General features: G+C 42.8%; 1 protein-coding gene across 3 annotated transcripts in view; it reads left to right on the forward strand.

Annotated features, from left to right (window-relative positions):
* Window positions 1-17,345, forward strand: part of DAGLA (diacylglycerol lipase alpha) — a 98,125-nt gene that overhangs the window by 15,192 nt on the left and 65,588 nt on the right. For all 3 annotated transcript variants that reach the window (XM_033928507.1, XM_033928508.1, XM_033928510.1), the window contains exon 2: window positions 15,646-15,784. In XM_033928507.1, coding sequence (XP_033784398.1) covers window positions 15,690-15,784 — 95 coding nt within the window. In that variant the 5' untranslated portion in view covers window positions 15,646-15,689. The remainder of the gene's footprint in view (window positions 1-15,645; window positions 15,785-17,345) is intronic.

A 17,345-nucleotide genomic window follows, 5' to 3' on the forward strand; every position in this document is an offset into this window, starting at 1 on the left:
ACCTTAGTCTCTCGCCTACTCTCTCATACAACTGCTTTGGATTTCTGCACCCCAAATTCATCACCTTACATTTCTTTGCATTAAGCTTAACTCACAAACATTAGCCCAAGCTGCTAATACTGCTAATATGCTGAGAGACCCAGTGCTGGCAGCAGCACTGCCAGCTTCTCACTTCTCCAGTCTATCCTGTTCTTGTTTCCATCAGAATTGCATAAACAGATTAAATAGCTTGAGACGGAATTAATGCAAAACCCCTTTAATCCTATCTTAAACTTCTTGATTGGGTCTGTGGAGGTTTTGTTAAATATCAGAAAGCAGTCTGATCAGAGAAAGAAATCTGAACTCCAGGAGTAGATGGACTGTTTTGAATAGATAACAGATGGTGCTGTTATGCTCTTGGGCTATGGGAGCTACCAGTGACTGGAAGAGGGCTTCCTAAACCTCTTCAGGGAACCCCACAGTCCGTCAGGTTTCCAGTGGACATTTCCAGTGTATGCAAATTGACATCATGAATGTTCGTTGTGTTTGTCCTGAAAAATCTGACAAGCTGTGGGGAATCTGGACTTGGATATGCAATATTATACTTCTGGTTTGCTGGAGATCACTTGATGTTTTGAGCAGCTCAAACATGTAGCTCCGGTGTTCTGGGCCTTCCCACTCTGCCCTTGCTCTCATACTTAATTTTAGTTTTATTTGCTGATCTGGCCACGTATAGCCTGCACAGAACTTCTGCTTAGTATATGGACAGAATGACAACTAAATTGTCTAGAAAAAGATAAAGATAAACCCTGCTGCAGAGATGACAAGATGGAGTTGGCGAGCACACCAGCTGCTGTGCCATTCTCTGCCCATCACCAAGGCTGACAAGGGCTATGGAAGCACGTCTTAAGAGCTCTCGGGGCAGATTTCTAAAGTGGAGTTCTTGCTGGCGGAGACCGCACGCCAGACTGGTGAGTTGGAGCAGCACATTTCTTTCATAGAAGGCTCGACGACAACCACACGCCTGTAGCTGAGCACCTTGCAAGCCCAAATTTAAAGAAGAGGCCGTGAAATAGGCAAAACTGCTTGTGACACAATAATGTGCGTTTTTTTGTGGGATGATTCCTGAGAAGCAGCTTCTTCATATTCTGGAAAATTGGATCGCGAAAGAACGTGGGGGAACCTCGTCCTCGAGTGGTCATTGCGAGAATTCATAATTATGTTGATAAGGAAGAATTGTCGCACCTGTACCAACAGAAGAGAGACTCTCTTTGAAATACGACAGGGTTATTGACCAGCTCTTTTGAAGCGGCGCAGGTTTTTCGCTTGTCTGCAGTGTTTTACGTGAGTTCAAAATTGGATTTATGTTTCTCTCTCCAGCAGTGCTAAAGATTTTTGGAGGATGGCAGATGGAAAGCCTTTTGAATCATTACAGGAGGTGCAGGACTGTGTAAATCGATTACCAGGGCTGCTTTTGCAAACAACATGAATCACCATTTTCAGACTGCACGTTGGTTCTTATGTTTGCACCGAAGTGGTGCAGCAGTTGCTGGGCTTGAGGCGTAGCAAGCCTTTGCTTCCATGCTGCTGTTTCAATGGTTGGTTGTAAACTTTGAAACATTAAAAAAAAAAAAAATGATTGTGGAAAAAAATGTCTGGATGTACCAGTTTGTTTTAAGTTATTTGGACGCTTATTGAACTACAATCTTAAAAACAATCTACTCGTATGCAGTCACAAGGGACCCAAATGATGTATACAATAAAAATGATCCGACACGGACCGTGTTGTGGCAAAATAAAAATGCCTTCCTCAGGGGTCTTATAGAGTCCTTGGCTATCTTAAATATAAAAACATTAAAAGTCACAAAAAAATCCAAGTCGTTAGAGGCATAAATGTTCTAGCCTGTGGGTCACTTTTGTGACTGTCTACATCTTTTGTGGATTGTTTTTAAGTTATTTGTACAGAGGCATTATAACGTTCTTAGGGCTCCTTTTACTAAGCTGCATAGCACATGCTAAATTGCCGCCCGCACTAGACCTTAACGCCAGCATTGAGCTGGCGTTAGTTCTAGCCGCGTAGCGCGGGTTTAGCGTGCGCTGAAATGCTTTTTTTTGGCGTAAGATTTCAGTGTGTTGTCCATGATAACACCTTTTGCGCTGACCCCCAAGGCGGACCCGAGCATCCGGTAACTATGATTCGGATTAATTTTTCCAGTGTGCATCGCTTTGCATTTGTCCACATTAAATTTCATCTGCCATTTGGACGCCCAGCCTTCCAGTTTCCTAAGATCTTCCTGCAGTTTTTCACATGCGTTTTAGTAACTTTGAACTTTTTTATATTTTAAACTTTTTAACACTATATTAATTGGAAACCGCTTTGACTATAAAAGCAGTATATCAAGACTTAAATGAACTTGAAACTTGGTGATTCAACTGGTGGTATGTGTGTGTGTGTGTGTGTGGGGGGGGGTGGTTTCCTCCGAGTTGTCGTCATGCTCTTCTCTACCATGGTTCTCTTTAGCTGTTGGAATCTGGGAACACTGCCAGCCTTGCTGCCTTTTGTTACTCTTGTATGTATGAAAAATATAAATTCCTCTACAAGCTGAACTGGACCGCAAGCTGGAAAAGTAAGGTGGGATAGACAGTGAGCTTTTCAGGCTACAGTTTGGGGACATCTGAGTTAAAAGTTTTATATTATTTTACGTTTATATATCCAGAAACTCTAAGAACATACAGGCTATTGTGATTCCCTTGCATTATTCCTTACCACCATACCAGGAAATGCTTCTTACAATGCTTGCTTTGTCTTTGGACTTTCCCAATCATATATTTAACTTATCCTTTTACCACAGATTTTAAGCGCAGGCGTCGTTAGACCTGTCACTGTTGATCTGCAACTAATATATTTCTGCTGCTGAGGTCCCAGCCACTTTACAAATAGAAAACTCCTTTGGCCAAGAAAAATGTGTACAGCGGGGTTCAAGCCAATCGTGTTTGGATTCCCCGAGATTGCTGGCAAAATTCTCTCTCTGTCATCTCCACCCTTTGTGCTTGCATTGTTTTGCAGTGATTTCTTATTGCAATAGGCTGTCTGATAGTAGAGCTCACTCTCCAGGCACTTCAGCTGGTGGAAAGCGTTGGCAAGGAAAGCAGCTATGCGGAAGCAAGTTCTACAGTGGGCAAGGTTGCACAGATAAATGATTAGCATGTACTTGCAAGGACTGACTGAACACCTGGAAATGAAGCAAAATCTGGAACCTCTTTTATGCAGTCGGTACAGAGGGGGTCCTCAGGGCCCAGCATGGTATAGAGAAATTGAGCCAGCAGCAGAGGAACAATAAGATGAATAAATCATCTGCCCTAAAGCATCATTAACAAACTCCTAACCAGTGCTTCATATTCTGCACATCAGGGGAGAGTCTGCTTTCAGTTCCAAGGAATTTGTCTTGCGTGCATAAGGAGCTGCATACCGTTATCAAACTTTGCCCTTCTAAAAACAAAGCTAAATGCTCAGATTTCCTATTGTCTTTGCCAAGTCTAATATACGAGTCGCATAGTTTACATAATTGACTGAGATCAAGTGAGCCAGGTGACTTGGTGGTAGTACAATATACTGTCATGCTAAGATAGCACAGTTTAATTCCTGACTCAGGCCTTCTGCTCCCTGGGCAGCCAGGGCTGAATAAGCTGCAAAGTTACATCCCTTGGGGATAAATCAGGGGTGGGCAATCATGGTCCTCGAGGGCCGCAACCCAGTCGAGTTTTGAAAAACTCCACAATGAATATATGTGAGATTAATCTGCTTGGACTGCTTCTGTTGTATGCAAATCAATCTCATGCATATTCATTGTTGAAATCTTGAAAACCCGACTGGGTTGTGGCCCTTGACTACTGTGATTGTCCACCCTTGGGATAAAGGGTAGGATGACACAATGGTGACACCTGGTGGCCAAATTAGAACCTATGATTGGAGGGTTTCAGAAGGAGCATTTGGAACATAGGAGTATATGGAACATAAGAATAGTCATACAGGGTCCTGTTTTGAACAGTGGCCAATCTAGGTCAGATGTATCTGACAGAAACCCAAATAGTAGCAATTTTTTCCATTTTAACGATCCAGGGTAATCAGTGGCTTCCCCTATGTCTATCTCAATAGACTATGGACTTTTCCTCCAGGAGCTTGTCCAACCCTTTCTTAAACCCAGCTATGCTAATTGCTATAACCACCTCCTCTGGCAACAAGCACCCGAGCTTAACTGTTCTTTGAGTGAAAACAATATTTCATCCTATTTGTTTTAAAAGTGTTTCTATCTAATTTCATTGTATCCCTTGGTTCTTGTACTTTTTGAAAGGATGAAAAATCGATTTACTCTTACCACTCAGAATTTTGTATACCTCAATCATATCCCCCCTTGGCTGTCTCTTTTCCAAGCTGAAGAGTGCCAACCTAGAGAATGACATGGTGGCGGTTTTCCCGCGGCTACCGCGTTTAGCCGCGGGTAACCTGCCAAAACGGGCAATGAAAAATAGCAGCCTCTGCGGGGACGGGGACAAGGCCATTCACCGCCCCGTGGAGCGGTGAATGGTCTTGTCACCGCAGTGAGGCATCAAGGATCGCGCGGTACCTGCAGCCCCCACCCGCCCACCCGCACGCCGGCTCGATCGTTTAACCAGCTTCCTCTCTCTACCTCACCTTAGTTTGCCGGCTTTCTTTTTCGGCGACTGGCACGCTTTCAAAGAGCCGCGCATGCGCGGCTCCTCAGTAGATCTTCTACTCTGATCCAACCGAAAACAGGAAGTTGCAGCAGAGCAGAAGATTGAACTATGAGGAGCTGCGCTTGCGATCTGTATTAAGTAAAGTGGGGGGGGGGGGTTCCCCAACAGAAACCCCCGTCGGAACCCCTAAAAACACTCTTTTTCTTCGGCGCGCACTTCCGTCTTACGCTCAGTTGTCGGCGCGCGTCTTTGTCTTCGGCAGTTTTGTCTATGAACCGAGCGATTATTGTGGCCCTCCACAATAATCACCTTTGTAAAAGGGGGAGGGTGGAGGGGGGCTTGGTTAATAAACCAAATAGGCTTGCTTTTCTGAAGTAGACCGTGAAAACCGTAAGGCTGTTTATAGCCATTGTTCATACTATTTTAGATTCTTTAATGTGTAATTTTTCAGTTTGCATTTCTTATCTTTCCATTACTTTTCATTCTTTATTATTTTTAGGGCTGCATTTCAATTAAGATTTGTAATTGCAATTGATGGCATGTTTGTTGATATTTTTCGCCCACTGCAGCTCCTTGTGACTGGGTCATAGAATTCTATCTCTAGGTACATGTGCGTGTCTGTTGTGGCTGTGTATAGGTTTCTGGCCTGGAGGGAAAGGGGAGTGGTTGTTCTGAATAGCATCTAATCTAAACAGGGAAATCGGTTTAACTAACATGTGAATTACTAAACAAAAGACAACTAACACTCCTTTCCCATTTCCCAGAAACTGTTGAAATAGCATTGTGTTCATCAATTTACGAAAAATCTGGAGAGAGAAAAGAGTTCTCATATACCGTATTTTTTGGACCATGAGATGCACCCACCTGTAGAGGAGGAAAAACCAAGAAAAAAAAATTGGTTTTAGAATTTTTTTTCTTCTTGGTTTTTCCTCCTCTACATGTACGTGCCTCTGGTGCTGGGAAGCCCGAAGCCACCAGAAGCCGCTTGCAGCTCCCCCTCCCCAGTACCTTTTTTTGTGGCGGTGGTCCAGCGCAGTCTCCTGGACGGCTGCCTGTGTTTTAAAAGAGCGACGCACAATGCAGGAACTCACTCCAGCCAATCACAGAGCAGTGCGACCAGGCAGGAAGCGGAAAGGTCGTGCTCCTGCATTGTGCGTCGCTCTTCTAAGACACAGGCAGCCATCCTGGAGACCGCGCTGGACCACCACCACTAAAAAGGTACTGGGGAGGGGAGAGGGGCTGCAGTGTATTCAGTCGATAAGATGCACTCCATTTTTCACCCCCTTATTGGGGTGGAAAAAGTGCATCTTATGGTCCGAAAAATACGGTAACTAGGAAAAGGAGCGAGAGATATTACCAACAAGCTTTATTCCTTTCACTCAAAGGAAATGAGAATTTGACTGTGGTTTCATAAAAATCTTTGGTCATTGGTCATCTTTGCTGTTGCGTTGCTGCTGGTATGATCCATATAATATGATACTTGCAATTTCTATTGGTTTGGAAAGAATAGTAAAACAAAATGAAAAACCTTATTACTAAAGTGTAGCAAACTTTAAAAGTGACCTCATGGTAAATGCAAGAATTTAATGCATGTTAAGAGCAAATCCTGTGTGCTGATTGTTGGAGGTGTTCCCAGCACATAACCACACAGGCATAGAAAAGTATGAAGGCACTTACGCCTGCTATATACAGTAGGTGGTAGGTACACCTGCACTAAATTATGCAGTCCATACCCATTTCCTAGCTCATAACAGGCCATGCATTTAGCAAGTGAATTAGCATGCAACTGTGCGGTAATATTGCATACTAATTCACCTGTTGTGTGTTTTAATTCACTTTAGTAAACTGATGATATGTTAAAGCATTAGATGTCACTATGAACAGATTTCAGAGGATGGATTTTACGGTATAATTACAAGTTGCAATATTAGTTAGCGATTATGTATAAGAAAGCTATATGATTCAGTCAGGTTTCACAGGTTACAAAAAGAAAAAAAATGAAATGTACTGTACATTTAAATGGCCAAGTTAGCCCATCAGGGTTAGGGGTGTGCCAGAGTAGAGGCAGGTGGGAAGGAAGTAAAATGCAGGTTGTGTGTGTGTGTGTGGGGGGGGTTATAAAGCACGCAGAACTCCTCATTTTCAGTCCTTTCTGAGCATTTCTGTACAGTATCTGTCTTTTGTGCGTGTGTATTGTGTCTGTGACTGGGAGAGGAAAAAAGAAAGGCAAGAGGCATTCTGAAATGAGCGATTCCCTAACTGCTATATTTTTATTAAATCAAAGTTTTTATACTTCTATGGAAATGTATTGGGATCTTTTCCAGATAAGCCCGCCAAAAAGTTAACCCCCGCCACCCAAAAAAATTATAAAAAAGAAGCGCGATCTGTAGAAAGTAAAGTGGGGGGGATCCCCCCCCCCACACACACACCCCGTCGGAGCCCTTAAAAAAATGGTCGACAGTTTATCCTATTTTTTTATAATGTTAAGTTTCATATCCTCTTTTTTATAATTTTTTTTGGGTGCTCCGACGGGAGGGCGTGGGGGGGGAACCCCTACTTTACTTTATACACATCGTGCCGCTTTGTGGGGCCATTGTGCTGAGAACTTCACTGGTTAAGGTTGCGTGCGCTGGCAAAAGGTGGCGGGGCTTAACTTTCGGCGCGTCCACTTTTTCCATTAGTGGCGGGGCTTAACTGGAAAAGATCCATGTATTGGATAATTTTTCAGGGTGGGGAAGCTTATTTTTCTGAACTTCCCAGACCCATCTGTTCCGTTCTCAAACTTGATGTGCCTTTTCATTGTTTTTGTCCCATGTGAAATACTGGGCCTGATTTGTTAAATCTATAGACAGACAAACATTCTCATCTCCTTATACAGTAGAATCTCAGTTATCTGGTCCCCTTGGGAATTGGTGGATGCTTGCTGAGTCACAAAGCCCCCCTCCCTCCCTCAAGCCCAGAAGCAGCGCACCCCTAACCCCCTCGCTCTCTTCCCTAAAGAAGCAGCCAGTCGGCACAAAGCAGCACTCAAAGCAGGCTACTCGCGGCCAGTCCCGGCAGGGCCTTGCGTCTGATGCATCAGAAGTGACATATCGGAGGAAAGGCCCTGCCAAGTCTGGCTGCGAGCAGCCTGTTTGAGCACTGCCTCCTGCTGACCAGTTGCCGCTTCAGGTAAGAAAGGGAGGAAGTGAGGGGGTTCATGGCTCAGGATCGCTACATGCTTTTGCTGCTTCGGGGCTGGAGGGAGGTAGGGGGGGCTTTGTGGCTCAGGACCACTGCCGCGCTGGTGCTTCAGGTCAAGAGGGAGGTGGGGTTCGTGGCTCAAGACTGCCGCCGCTTCTATTGCTTTGGAGCTTGAGGGAAAGGAGGGGTTTCACAGTTCAGAACCGCTGGTGCTTCGGAGGATGAGGTTTTTCTTTCCCCTTCAGCAAATTTTTTTGCCAGTTGTGTGAAAGTGCCAGTTAACCAAAAACTGGTTAACTGAGATTCTACTGTACATAATTTCTTTCCAACATCCATTGGGTTAGAAAGAATAAAAAAAGTCAGTAAAATCTAAGTTTGAGATATGGCTTGTTCTGCCATGTTCTCCTCTGTTCTGGGTTAGGTACAGTTTGGAAAGTGATGAAGTCAGTGGTGTAAAATAAAGGATCAATTTACTGTTTGTTTTCCCTCTTGGCAGCTAAAAAGTAAATATATGCCTTAGTCATTTTTGAGTGTCTGTGTGGAGCATCTTTAGAAACACTGAATCGCCAGAGAAGTTTAAATTATTTTCCATTTTTCTGGCTTATCGGCTTTAAACTCTGTCTCAGATAATTAACCATAGATAAAGATGGTGTATTGTGTCTGTCTATATGTGTGTGTGTGTGGGGGGGGGGGGAAGGATCATAGGTTGCCTAATGTTTTGGGTGTTTCTTAAAGTCGGATGCTGGTGGAGGGGCAAACTTTTTAATATTGCTTTCATGAACAAGACAAGGAAAGGGGCTTTGTTGAAGTTGGGGGAAGAGAAGCAGGCAGGCAGCCTGATGAAGAGTATTCTATGGTATCTTTTTTTAAAGGCTATTCCACTAGCTCTTTTGAAGATGGAGTGGAAATCCTTGAGCAGTTTGAATTAAGGCAAAGTTCTGGCCCTAGGATGCCCTAGCTGAAGTCCCTGCTGGTGCTTCACTGATCAGACTGTTGTACTGTTTGATCCCAACTCTTATTCAGAAACGCTGTATTACAACCATCATGTTACACACGCCTAAAGCTATTCCATGATTGTGAGATTGAGCTAGCTCTGCTCTGAGACCCTGAGGGCAGGGAATATGATAATCTGAATTACAGGGAGTTCATCTTCAAAGCTTTGTATTACCTGGAGGCTTTCATTGTAGTATATAGTCCTTGCGTAAACAATGAAACCAGATGCAGTGCAGCTGTGTAAATCCTTGAGACAACAAAGGGAACCTGCAGTTCCAGGACAAGAGATTTCTCTTTATTGATTTCTAGCTTCTTTCTCATCTTAATGCACCGCTGTACTTCCTGGTTCTCATAACCAGGCAAGGCATCCGTCACCAAGACAAGGCAGGACAGAAAGTAAAAAAAAAAAAAAAAAAAAAGTTTTCTGAACAGAAACTATTCAAATTTAAAGAGTTCTGTTAAAAAATCCCTGGATTCTGTAACCGGCAACCATGTCAGCAACCACCTTCAAGTGTCAATCACATGACAGCGCTGGTTACAGAATTGTGCCTAAACAGCTAAGATAGGTAGCTGAAATGTAGGCGATCCTAAAGCCAGTTTGCAGCTTCCAAAAGCTGATTGCGGGAGGGAATTTTATCCCCGATTAGCTGAGCCGGCAGGACTCCTTGAAGCCTCAGCTTCAGGGAATCCTGCCAACTCAGTTGATTGGGGATAAATTCCCCTCCTGTGATCAGCTTATGGCCGCTTTGGACTGGCTTTTGGATCTCATGGCATAGAGAGGCAGCTGAAATGTAGACCAGGGTTTTCTGGGCCTATATTTCAGCCGCCTATAGTGACGTGAATTGCGACTAGGTAGCCACTTTAGTCCGCCTAATGCCACTTCTGATGTTGGCCATGCCTACTTTGGCATTTCGTGGTCTAAAACACCTACTTAGTTGTGATTCCAGTGCCTTTTATCTAGGCGCTGGTTGGGCTCCTACCGACACCTAAAGTGTAGGCGTCGGTTTTAGAATTTTTCCCCAAACGCCTAATTGTGCTGGCAGTGAAATTCAGAATGCTGTCCCATAAGCTGCGTCTCAGGGGTGAACGTTCTAATGTATAGTGCTGCGTACTGATAAATAATAGTAATAATACTAATAATAACAGTTTATATACCGCAGGACCGTGAAGTTCTATGCAGTTTACAATGATTAGAAAGATGCTATAGATTGAGTGGAACTTACATAGTTGGAGATTAGTTTAAGGGATCAGTTGTTATGGAAGAGGTTGGGATGGGAGATTGTGATGGGAGAGATTGTGCAGATCCTAGGTAGATGATGTAAATTTAAAAGAAACCATCAACATCTTCTCTCTTATCAAGCAGCATTATGGGGCAAAGACCTGGAAAAACTAATCAGGAACAGATATGTTTTTTTAGGCGTTTCCTAAATTCACCATAGTTATTTGCGTGCGTAATTAGTTTTTCCAGGTCTTTGCCCCATAATGCTGCTTGATAAGCAGTACCCCTTCTCCCTTCCCTGCGCCCCATGTCCAGCAGTACCCCTTCTCCCTTCCTTGTCCAACAATACCTCTCCTGCCACTGCTAGCGGCAGCTCACTGTGTACTTTTAATTCCGGCACACAGCTTCTGCTAGCAGTAGGTTAGCCCGGTTTCATCAGGCAGCCTCGGGGCCTTTACTAGGCCGGCCTGCTTCGATGATGCAATGCTGGCTGGCCTAGCAAAGGCCCCGAGGCTGCCTGATGAAACCGGGCTAACCTACTGCTAGCGGCAGCTGTGTACCAAAGTTAAAAGCACACAGAGCTGCCGCTGCTGGTCCAGGGGCACAGAGATGAGGAAGGCAGGAGTCCCGGCAGATACGTGCAATGTGATGGTAGAAGTCAGCTGACATAGGCCTCTCTTCCTGCTCAGTGAGCCGTGGCACACTCAAAATCTCAAAAGGCACACTAGTGTGTTGTGGCACACAGTTTGTGATACACTGTTCTACAGTATTTTGTTGAAAGACTTGTACAAGTTTAAGTATGGAGATCTATTATGACGGTTCAGTTTCGTATTTCAGGGCTTTCTGAGCATTTAGGTCAGTTGGTGATGCTAAGCATGCCTGGAGGCCTACCGTAATTACACACTTCATTCTTGCCAAATCAGTTCAGATGAATGGGATTAAGTCCCTCTTGCCAGCAGATGGCAACTAACTCCTTAGCTTCGGTATATAGCCAGGAAGACAATCATGAATGCAGAGTCTGGTGCAGCTATAAAGGACAAATTATTTTCCACTACTTGGGATCTAGCTAGGTACTTGAGACCTAGGGAAGGGTTGGGGGGTGCATGCAGGTTCCTGGGCAGGAACATTTTTGGCTCTCTGTACCTAGAGCTGGTAGCAATAACAACAGAAACCTCTTGGGGACCAGGGCAAATCTGGAGTGTTCCTCATGGTTCCTTTTTGCTCAAAACAAAGGCAGCAGAAAGGGCAGGACAGGGACCAAAGCATATACAGTACTAGCAGATGTAGTTGCTTTTAAGGAAGAAAAAGTGCAGCCAAAAAGCAGCACAACGTGGCTAGATCCTAGTATCCAGCCATCAGTATGATGGGAGTGGCCTGGGTCAGGTCTTAGGGTGGCTCCCCATGAAATCAAGAACTAGAGCTGGAGACCTGAGTTCCCTAGAAACATCGGTAACCTTCTGCCCTTTGGGATGAAGTTTCCAATGTAGCCATACATAAGCTTAACGGTTGGGAAGCAGCATTAATAAGTCCAGACCTGACCCACAAAAAGATCAAATAGAGAGGCTGGTGCCTTGGGCAGTGAGCACTGTGTAGGGGAATGCAAACTAGCATCAGCTTAGATCCCAGATCTGGCAGCAGAGAACCATCAGCAGTTCATGAAGCTGTTGAAATTTCAGCCCTACAGTCATGTGAATAATTTATAACCAGATAGCAAAAAAATTATCAAAATAAGTTCCCATTCCTCTAATTTTTGAGAATAAAAATTTAAGGCACAAAAATCTGTCTAAAAACATGGTGCTCAACGTACAGGGAAAACTCAAGGGGCAAACACTGGCCCTTTGAACAGCTTCCCTGACTTAACAATGCTGGCACTACAGGTGACTAACCCCTAATGCTTTGTAACCCTTCAGGACATTCAGGCAGAGGTATTATATTGGGTTTACTACCAGAAATAGGGAAGAACCTCAAAACATTCCCCTACATTTACAAAAGCACCAGGGGAACAGCTTTCCAACAATTATGCACACTCTGTCAGTATCTCTCAAATTTTTTTTTAGCTCTGGCACACTAAATGGAACAAATGGGGGTTTTTTGCAGCACATTATAATTGAAATTTATAAAATTGCAAAACCAACAAAAAATTAGAGTTCTTTAAGCTAAGTATGGACAATTGTAACAGTAGTGAAACTAAAGTAGATAGATGCTCATAACATTGGCAGACTTGCGTCCGCGATGCCCATGTCTTGGAATCTCTCATGACGCACCCGGAATCTCTTCAGGACATATCAGTCTTCAGTGGCACAGGAGGGATCGGTGAACCATAGCATTCACCAGGCACTAAGACAAATATGAGTCTCAATGGACTCGGAGTTAGAAATACGAAAGTCTCGGATAGTCTAATAATTGTCACTAAACCAGTTTGACTGGTTTAGCGACCAAATGAATTTGCAAATCCTTTTCACAAAACAGTTCACCATTTGGTTTTCTGTGTGGTCGTATATTCACTGATTCTGGCATGCAAATGAGATCATTAATATTAAAACCAGCCATCCGATTGATGGCCTAACCTTGCATATCAGAATTGGATCAGTAGTAATAACCCAGAAAATCCAACAGGTCTGCCTTTTAAAAAGATGTGCCCATTAAAAAAAAAAGAAAAAATGCTATGCCACCTTCCCCCCCCCCCCCCCCCAAACACCCTGGAACAAAAAAATCAGCAGGAGGCATGCCCCCACTCCCTCCTGACACCATAATTCCCTGCACTGTTCCCCTCCTATAGGTACCCTCTGAACTGACCCCCTCCGCTTCCCCACTTTCCTAAAAATCAGCAAGAGTGATGCCCACTCCCTCCTGCTGTGGCTTTTTTTTGTTGGATTCCTCTTTTCTTTCTCTTTGCAAATCCACAACATAGCCAAAAAGTATTGCTTTTTGCAACACATTTCTCCTTGTGTGAACATTATACTGGAATGGCTGTTCACGTCCTCATTATGTCCTACTGCTGAAAGATCTGTCTGTTATAGTGTGTTCAAAACTCAACAGCACGACTTGTATTCCTCTGCCAATATGATCATATTACTTATCTTTTTAATCACGACATTGGTTCCCTATTTGATTCTGCAAATTGTTTATCTTTGCTTATAAATTCATTCACTCTGAAGCACCTTATTTCCTCTTCTCTAACACGCATGGTGGACAAGATACTGTTGTTAATGCCTGTTTCCTCCACTTGTACATTTCAGCTCTGTGAATTCTGACTTGGTGTGCATTAATGACACGGTGACAGAATTTGTCACCATCTCAGTCCCTGAGGATAACCGCAGGAAACCATTCCCCTGTCGTTCTTTAAGGAGAGGGAAGAATCAGAGTATGACTGAGCAAAGCCACTAACCCTCAAGCCTTGCTTTGAAGAATGCTGGTGTAGAAAGACTGAGGTTGACAAGGGATGTTTTCTCGCAGGGATGGAGACAGTGACAAATTCTGTCACCGTGTCACAGCTGTGACCCTTGCCTTTCCAGGTTCAAATCCAAGCTGAAAATATTCCTCCCAAGCAACTCTTAAAACTTAAGCCTATTCATTCCCCACATGGACTCCTTTCCTTGTCCTCAAGCTGCCCCGCTCTGCCCCACTATTTTAACCTAAATGCCCTTTGCCTAGTCTGTTTCTTATTAGATTGTAAGCTCCAGTAAACAAGGACTTTTTATTATGTGTCTGTTAAGCACTTCATACACCTCATACAATTATACAATTGTTTTTCATTTATTAAACTTGATATACTGCCTTAGTTGCAGCTCAATTCAAGGTGGTTTACAATCTGAGCTGACAAGTATTTTAGTATACTGGAATGAGGCCAGTTTTAAGTCATACTGAATTTTGTGGTGTAGATTTCTGTCATGATATTATCTATTAAATGTGCTAACAAAATTAGTAGCTTCTTATCTTACAAGGCCAGATCAAGGAGTTTATTTATTTATTTATTCATTCATACCCTGGCTAAAACTAAGCAGCTTACAGAAAAACAAGCATAAAATTCATCAACAAACAGTTAATATAAAACATAAGATCAAAAATTCAAACACCAAAGAACTTTGTATATAGAAGCATGCTAGTAGAACATTGTGAAATTATTCATCATACAAAAGCTCATTAATGTAACCAACCTTATGTAAGAAACTACCTCCTGTCATAACATACATAATGCTAACATGAATGCTTTAAAACAATGTGTCTCAAACTTTAGCTCTGGCACACTAAACCAAGCAAATGTTTTTTTTTCATGGCACATTATAATTGAAATTATAAAATTGCAAAATTCAACAACAAATTAAATTTGAGAGTTATTTAAAATTCTTTAAGCTGTGTATAGATAATTTTAAAGTTTAAGCTATGTATAGGTTTCAGAAGGTGGCCATTTCTTCAGCTTATATCGAGAGTAGAAAACAGTCCCCCTTCTCACTGAAAGCACACTCCACTAGGAGTGGAGCATCATCCTGGGCAGGTTCTAGAGCAGTTTCTCTTGAAGAAATTTTGCAGGGTGGATGCAGTGGCCAAAATGGATACCATGTTCGGATCCTTGGTGCTTTCAGCAGGTTCTTCTGTCCCACCCTAGACTCGGGGGACTGCTTTGGTACATCCCACAGGTTCATGAATGATGTGCCTATTGCACTAGATACTTACCTTGATAATCATCTTTCTAGTAAATGGGCACATCATTCTTGAAGCCCAACCTGACAGATGTACATTAGCCTGCTTTCTGTTTAAGTCATGTCTATATTGCCAGATGCCTTGGTTCTTCCTCTTTCCAGCAAGGTCAGGAATAGGAAAGACCCTTTGTTCAGAAATTACAAGTGTGTACTTTCTAGAATCCCAAGACTATTAACGCAAGTTGCACCCAAGTAGTTAAACTTGTTTGTTCCATCTCATGTATGTTACAAATGTTATTGAATGTTTTGTGTTTAAATGTTGTTATGTAAGCAGAACAGTCTTGTTTGCTTGTGGAGAGTCCCCGTATCTCTCCCTCTTATGTCTACTCTCTGGGGCCTTCATCTGCTTTGATAAGAACTGAGAAGATTCAGCATAGAGTGAGGGGAGGCAGAGCAGAAAAATGTAAATGACTGTCTACACCAGGTCTCTCAATCAGATACACAACCCATAGATTCAATAATGATGTGCCTATTTACTGGAAAGAAGATTATCAAGATAAGTACCTAAACTTCCCTTAGGAATTTGTTTGGTTTCGAGCCCCACAATGTGATAAGCCACTCTAGGACAGTGGGTTTGAGGGAACACTCTGTACCAGTAATTCTCAATCCAGTCCTTGGGTCTATACAGTGCATATAGATTTATCTCATGCATATACATTGTAGATTTCCTGAAAACCTGACTGGCTGGGTATGTCCTGAGGACTTGGTTGCAAACCTATGGTCTCAAGGTTCCATGAAAATGAGCATGAAAACTAGGGAAGCCTAACTATATGGTAGGGACCTGGGAATATCATCTTTTTGATGTAAGATGATATAAACTGAAGCACTGTAATAATTTTCAGCCTTTTGTTTCAGGTGGTGACGGTCCTGTGCGGTGAGAGTCATTGGATCTCCTAGCTATGCCGGGAATTGTAGTCTTCCGCCGGCGCTGGTCTGTTGGCAGCGATGATCTTGTCCTACCGGGCATCTTCCTCTTTGTCCTTCATACCACCTGGTAAGTGAAACATGCTAAAACTAGGTGAACGGGAGAGCTATGCATTTCTTCTTTTAACCTTTAATAATGTTATCCAGGGTGAATTTGATTTAAATTAAATTGAGTTGCATTACAATTTAAATCATTAGTCAGAAAGTCTCAGGGCTCCTTTTACAAAGCCTGAGCTAACGGCGCCAAAGCCCCTAGAGATTTAAAGAGCTTCGGGGCTGTTGCCGTGCGGCAGCCGCTAGCTCGGCTTTGTAAAGGAGGCAATCATTCTTGCTGATATAATCTTAATATTTACAACCAGATGAATGTTTCATTTTTTTGAAAAATAACTTTTCAGATTAGTTTTACAGTTATATCAAAAAAATTACTGATTTGGATTAGAAATAGAGAGATAATTATGAAATTATTGTGAGGTGAACTATCTCCAGTGTAATAGGTTAATCATTCATATTTGGACAACTTTTCTGCTGTGCTTTATTGAAAGTAGGAAAATCAGTACCTTTATAACAATTTAAATAGTTTTATTTAACCAAAATAACAATATTATAGCATATGAATTCTTTATTTGCTTTAATCATCCATGTCAACTCGTATGGTTAAGCAAATTATCTTAAAAAAACTTAGACCATCAGCCAGATTTACACATGAAAAACTTAAAATAATGTCTTCTGTAACTCGCTCATCTTCAGGTCTCAAATGATTTCTTTGTTTGGAATGAATGAGTCCAAAGGAAGAGAATATTATTTCAATGCCATCAGAAGAAGCTACTGCTGTTAAACGTGAAATCATTACTTTAACGTCTCTAAATCCAAATGTGACTTTCTTTAAAACATCATTGGCAAGCACATATTTATTGAATGGTTCTGAAGTTTATTATACTTGGTATTACATATTGATGATTCCTGGATACCCATGTCATGGTTAACTTCTCTTCAACATTTAAGGCTTGACCCTGGTACTGGATATTGATAATATTTGCAAGAAAATTAGCTTGTCCCATTTGTTTTTGTAGTGCTTGTACTTTTAATTCTGTTATTGTGCAGTTTTGTTTTTAAGTGCTCACTAAGTTGCTTTCAAATTTCAACAGCATCAGCAATAAAATGGCTATTTTTCTGTCAGTGGCGTACCAAGGTGGGGCAGAGTCCGCCCAGGGTACAAACCCATAAGGGGCTGCTCCCAGGGCCAGCATCATGTGGGAACTTTATCCAGCAGCATTCACAAATTTCTGGGCCTTCCTGTCTGCCAGGTCCTGCCTTCACAGAAGCAGGAAGTAGACGGGACCCGGCAGAGAGGAAGGCCCGACACAGGCAGAGCAGGAAATTGTGAATGCTGCCACTACCCATGATAAAAGGCAAGTTTGGGGGGTCTGATAGAGAAAGAGAGGGAGGGAGGGGAGAAGGAAGACCAGGGAAGGGAGAGGAGAGAGAGATACCAGACCAGGGGCAAGGGAGGGAAAGAAAATGCCAGACCCTAGAGAGAAAGATGTCAGGGCATGGGGAAGGGAAGGAGACAGATGCCAGACCAGGGGGAAGGGAGGGAGGTAAAGGAAGGAAAGAAGATATCAGAGCATGGA

The sequence above is a fragment of the Geotrypetes seraphini genome, chromosome 19 (assembly GCF_902459505.1).
Source record: "Geotrypetes seraphini chromosome 19, aGeoSer1.1, whole genome shotgun sequence".
Lineage (NCBI taxonomy): Eukaryota > Metazoa > Chordata > Amphibia > Gymnophiona > Dermophiidae > Geotrypetes > Geotrypetes seraphini.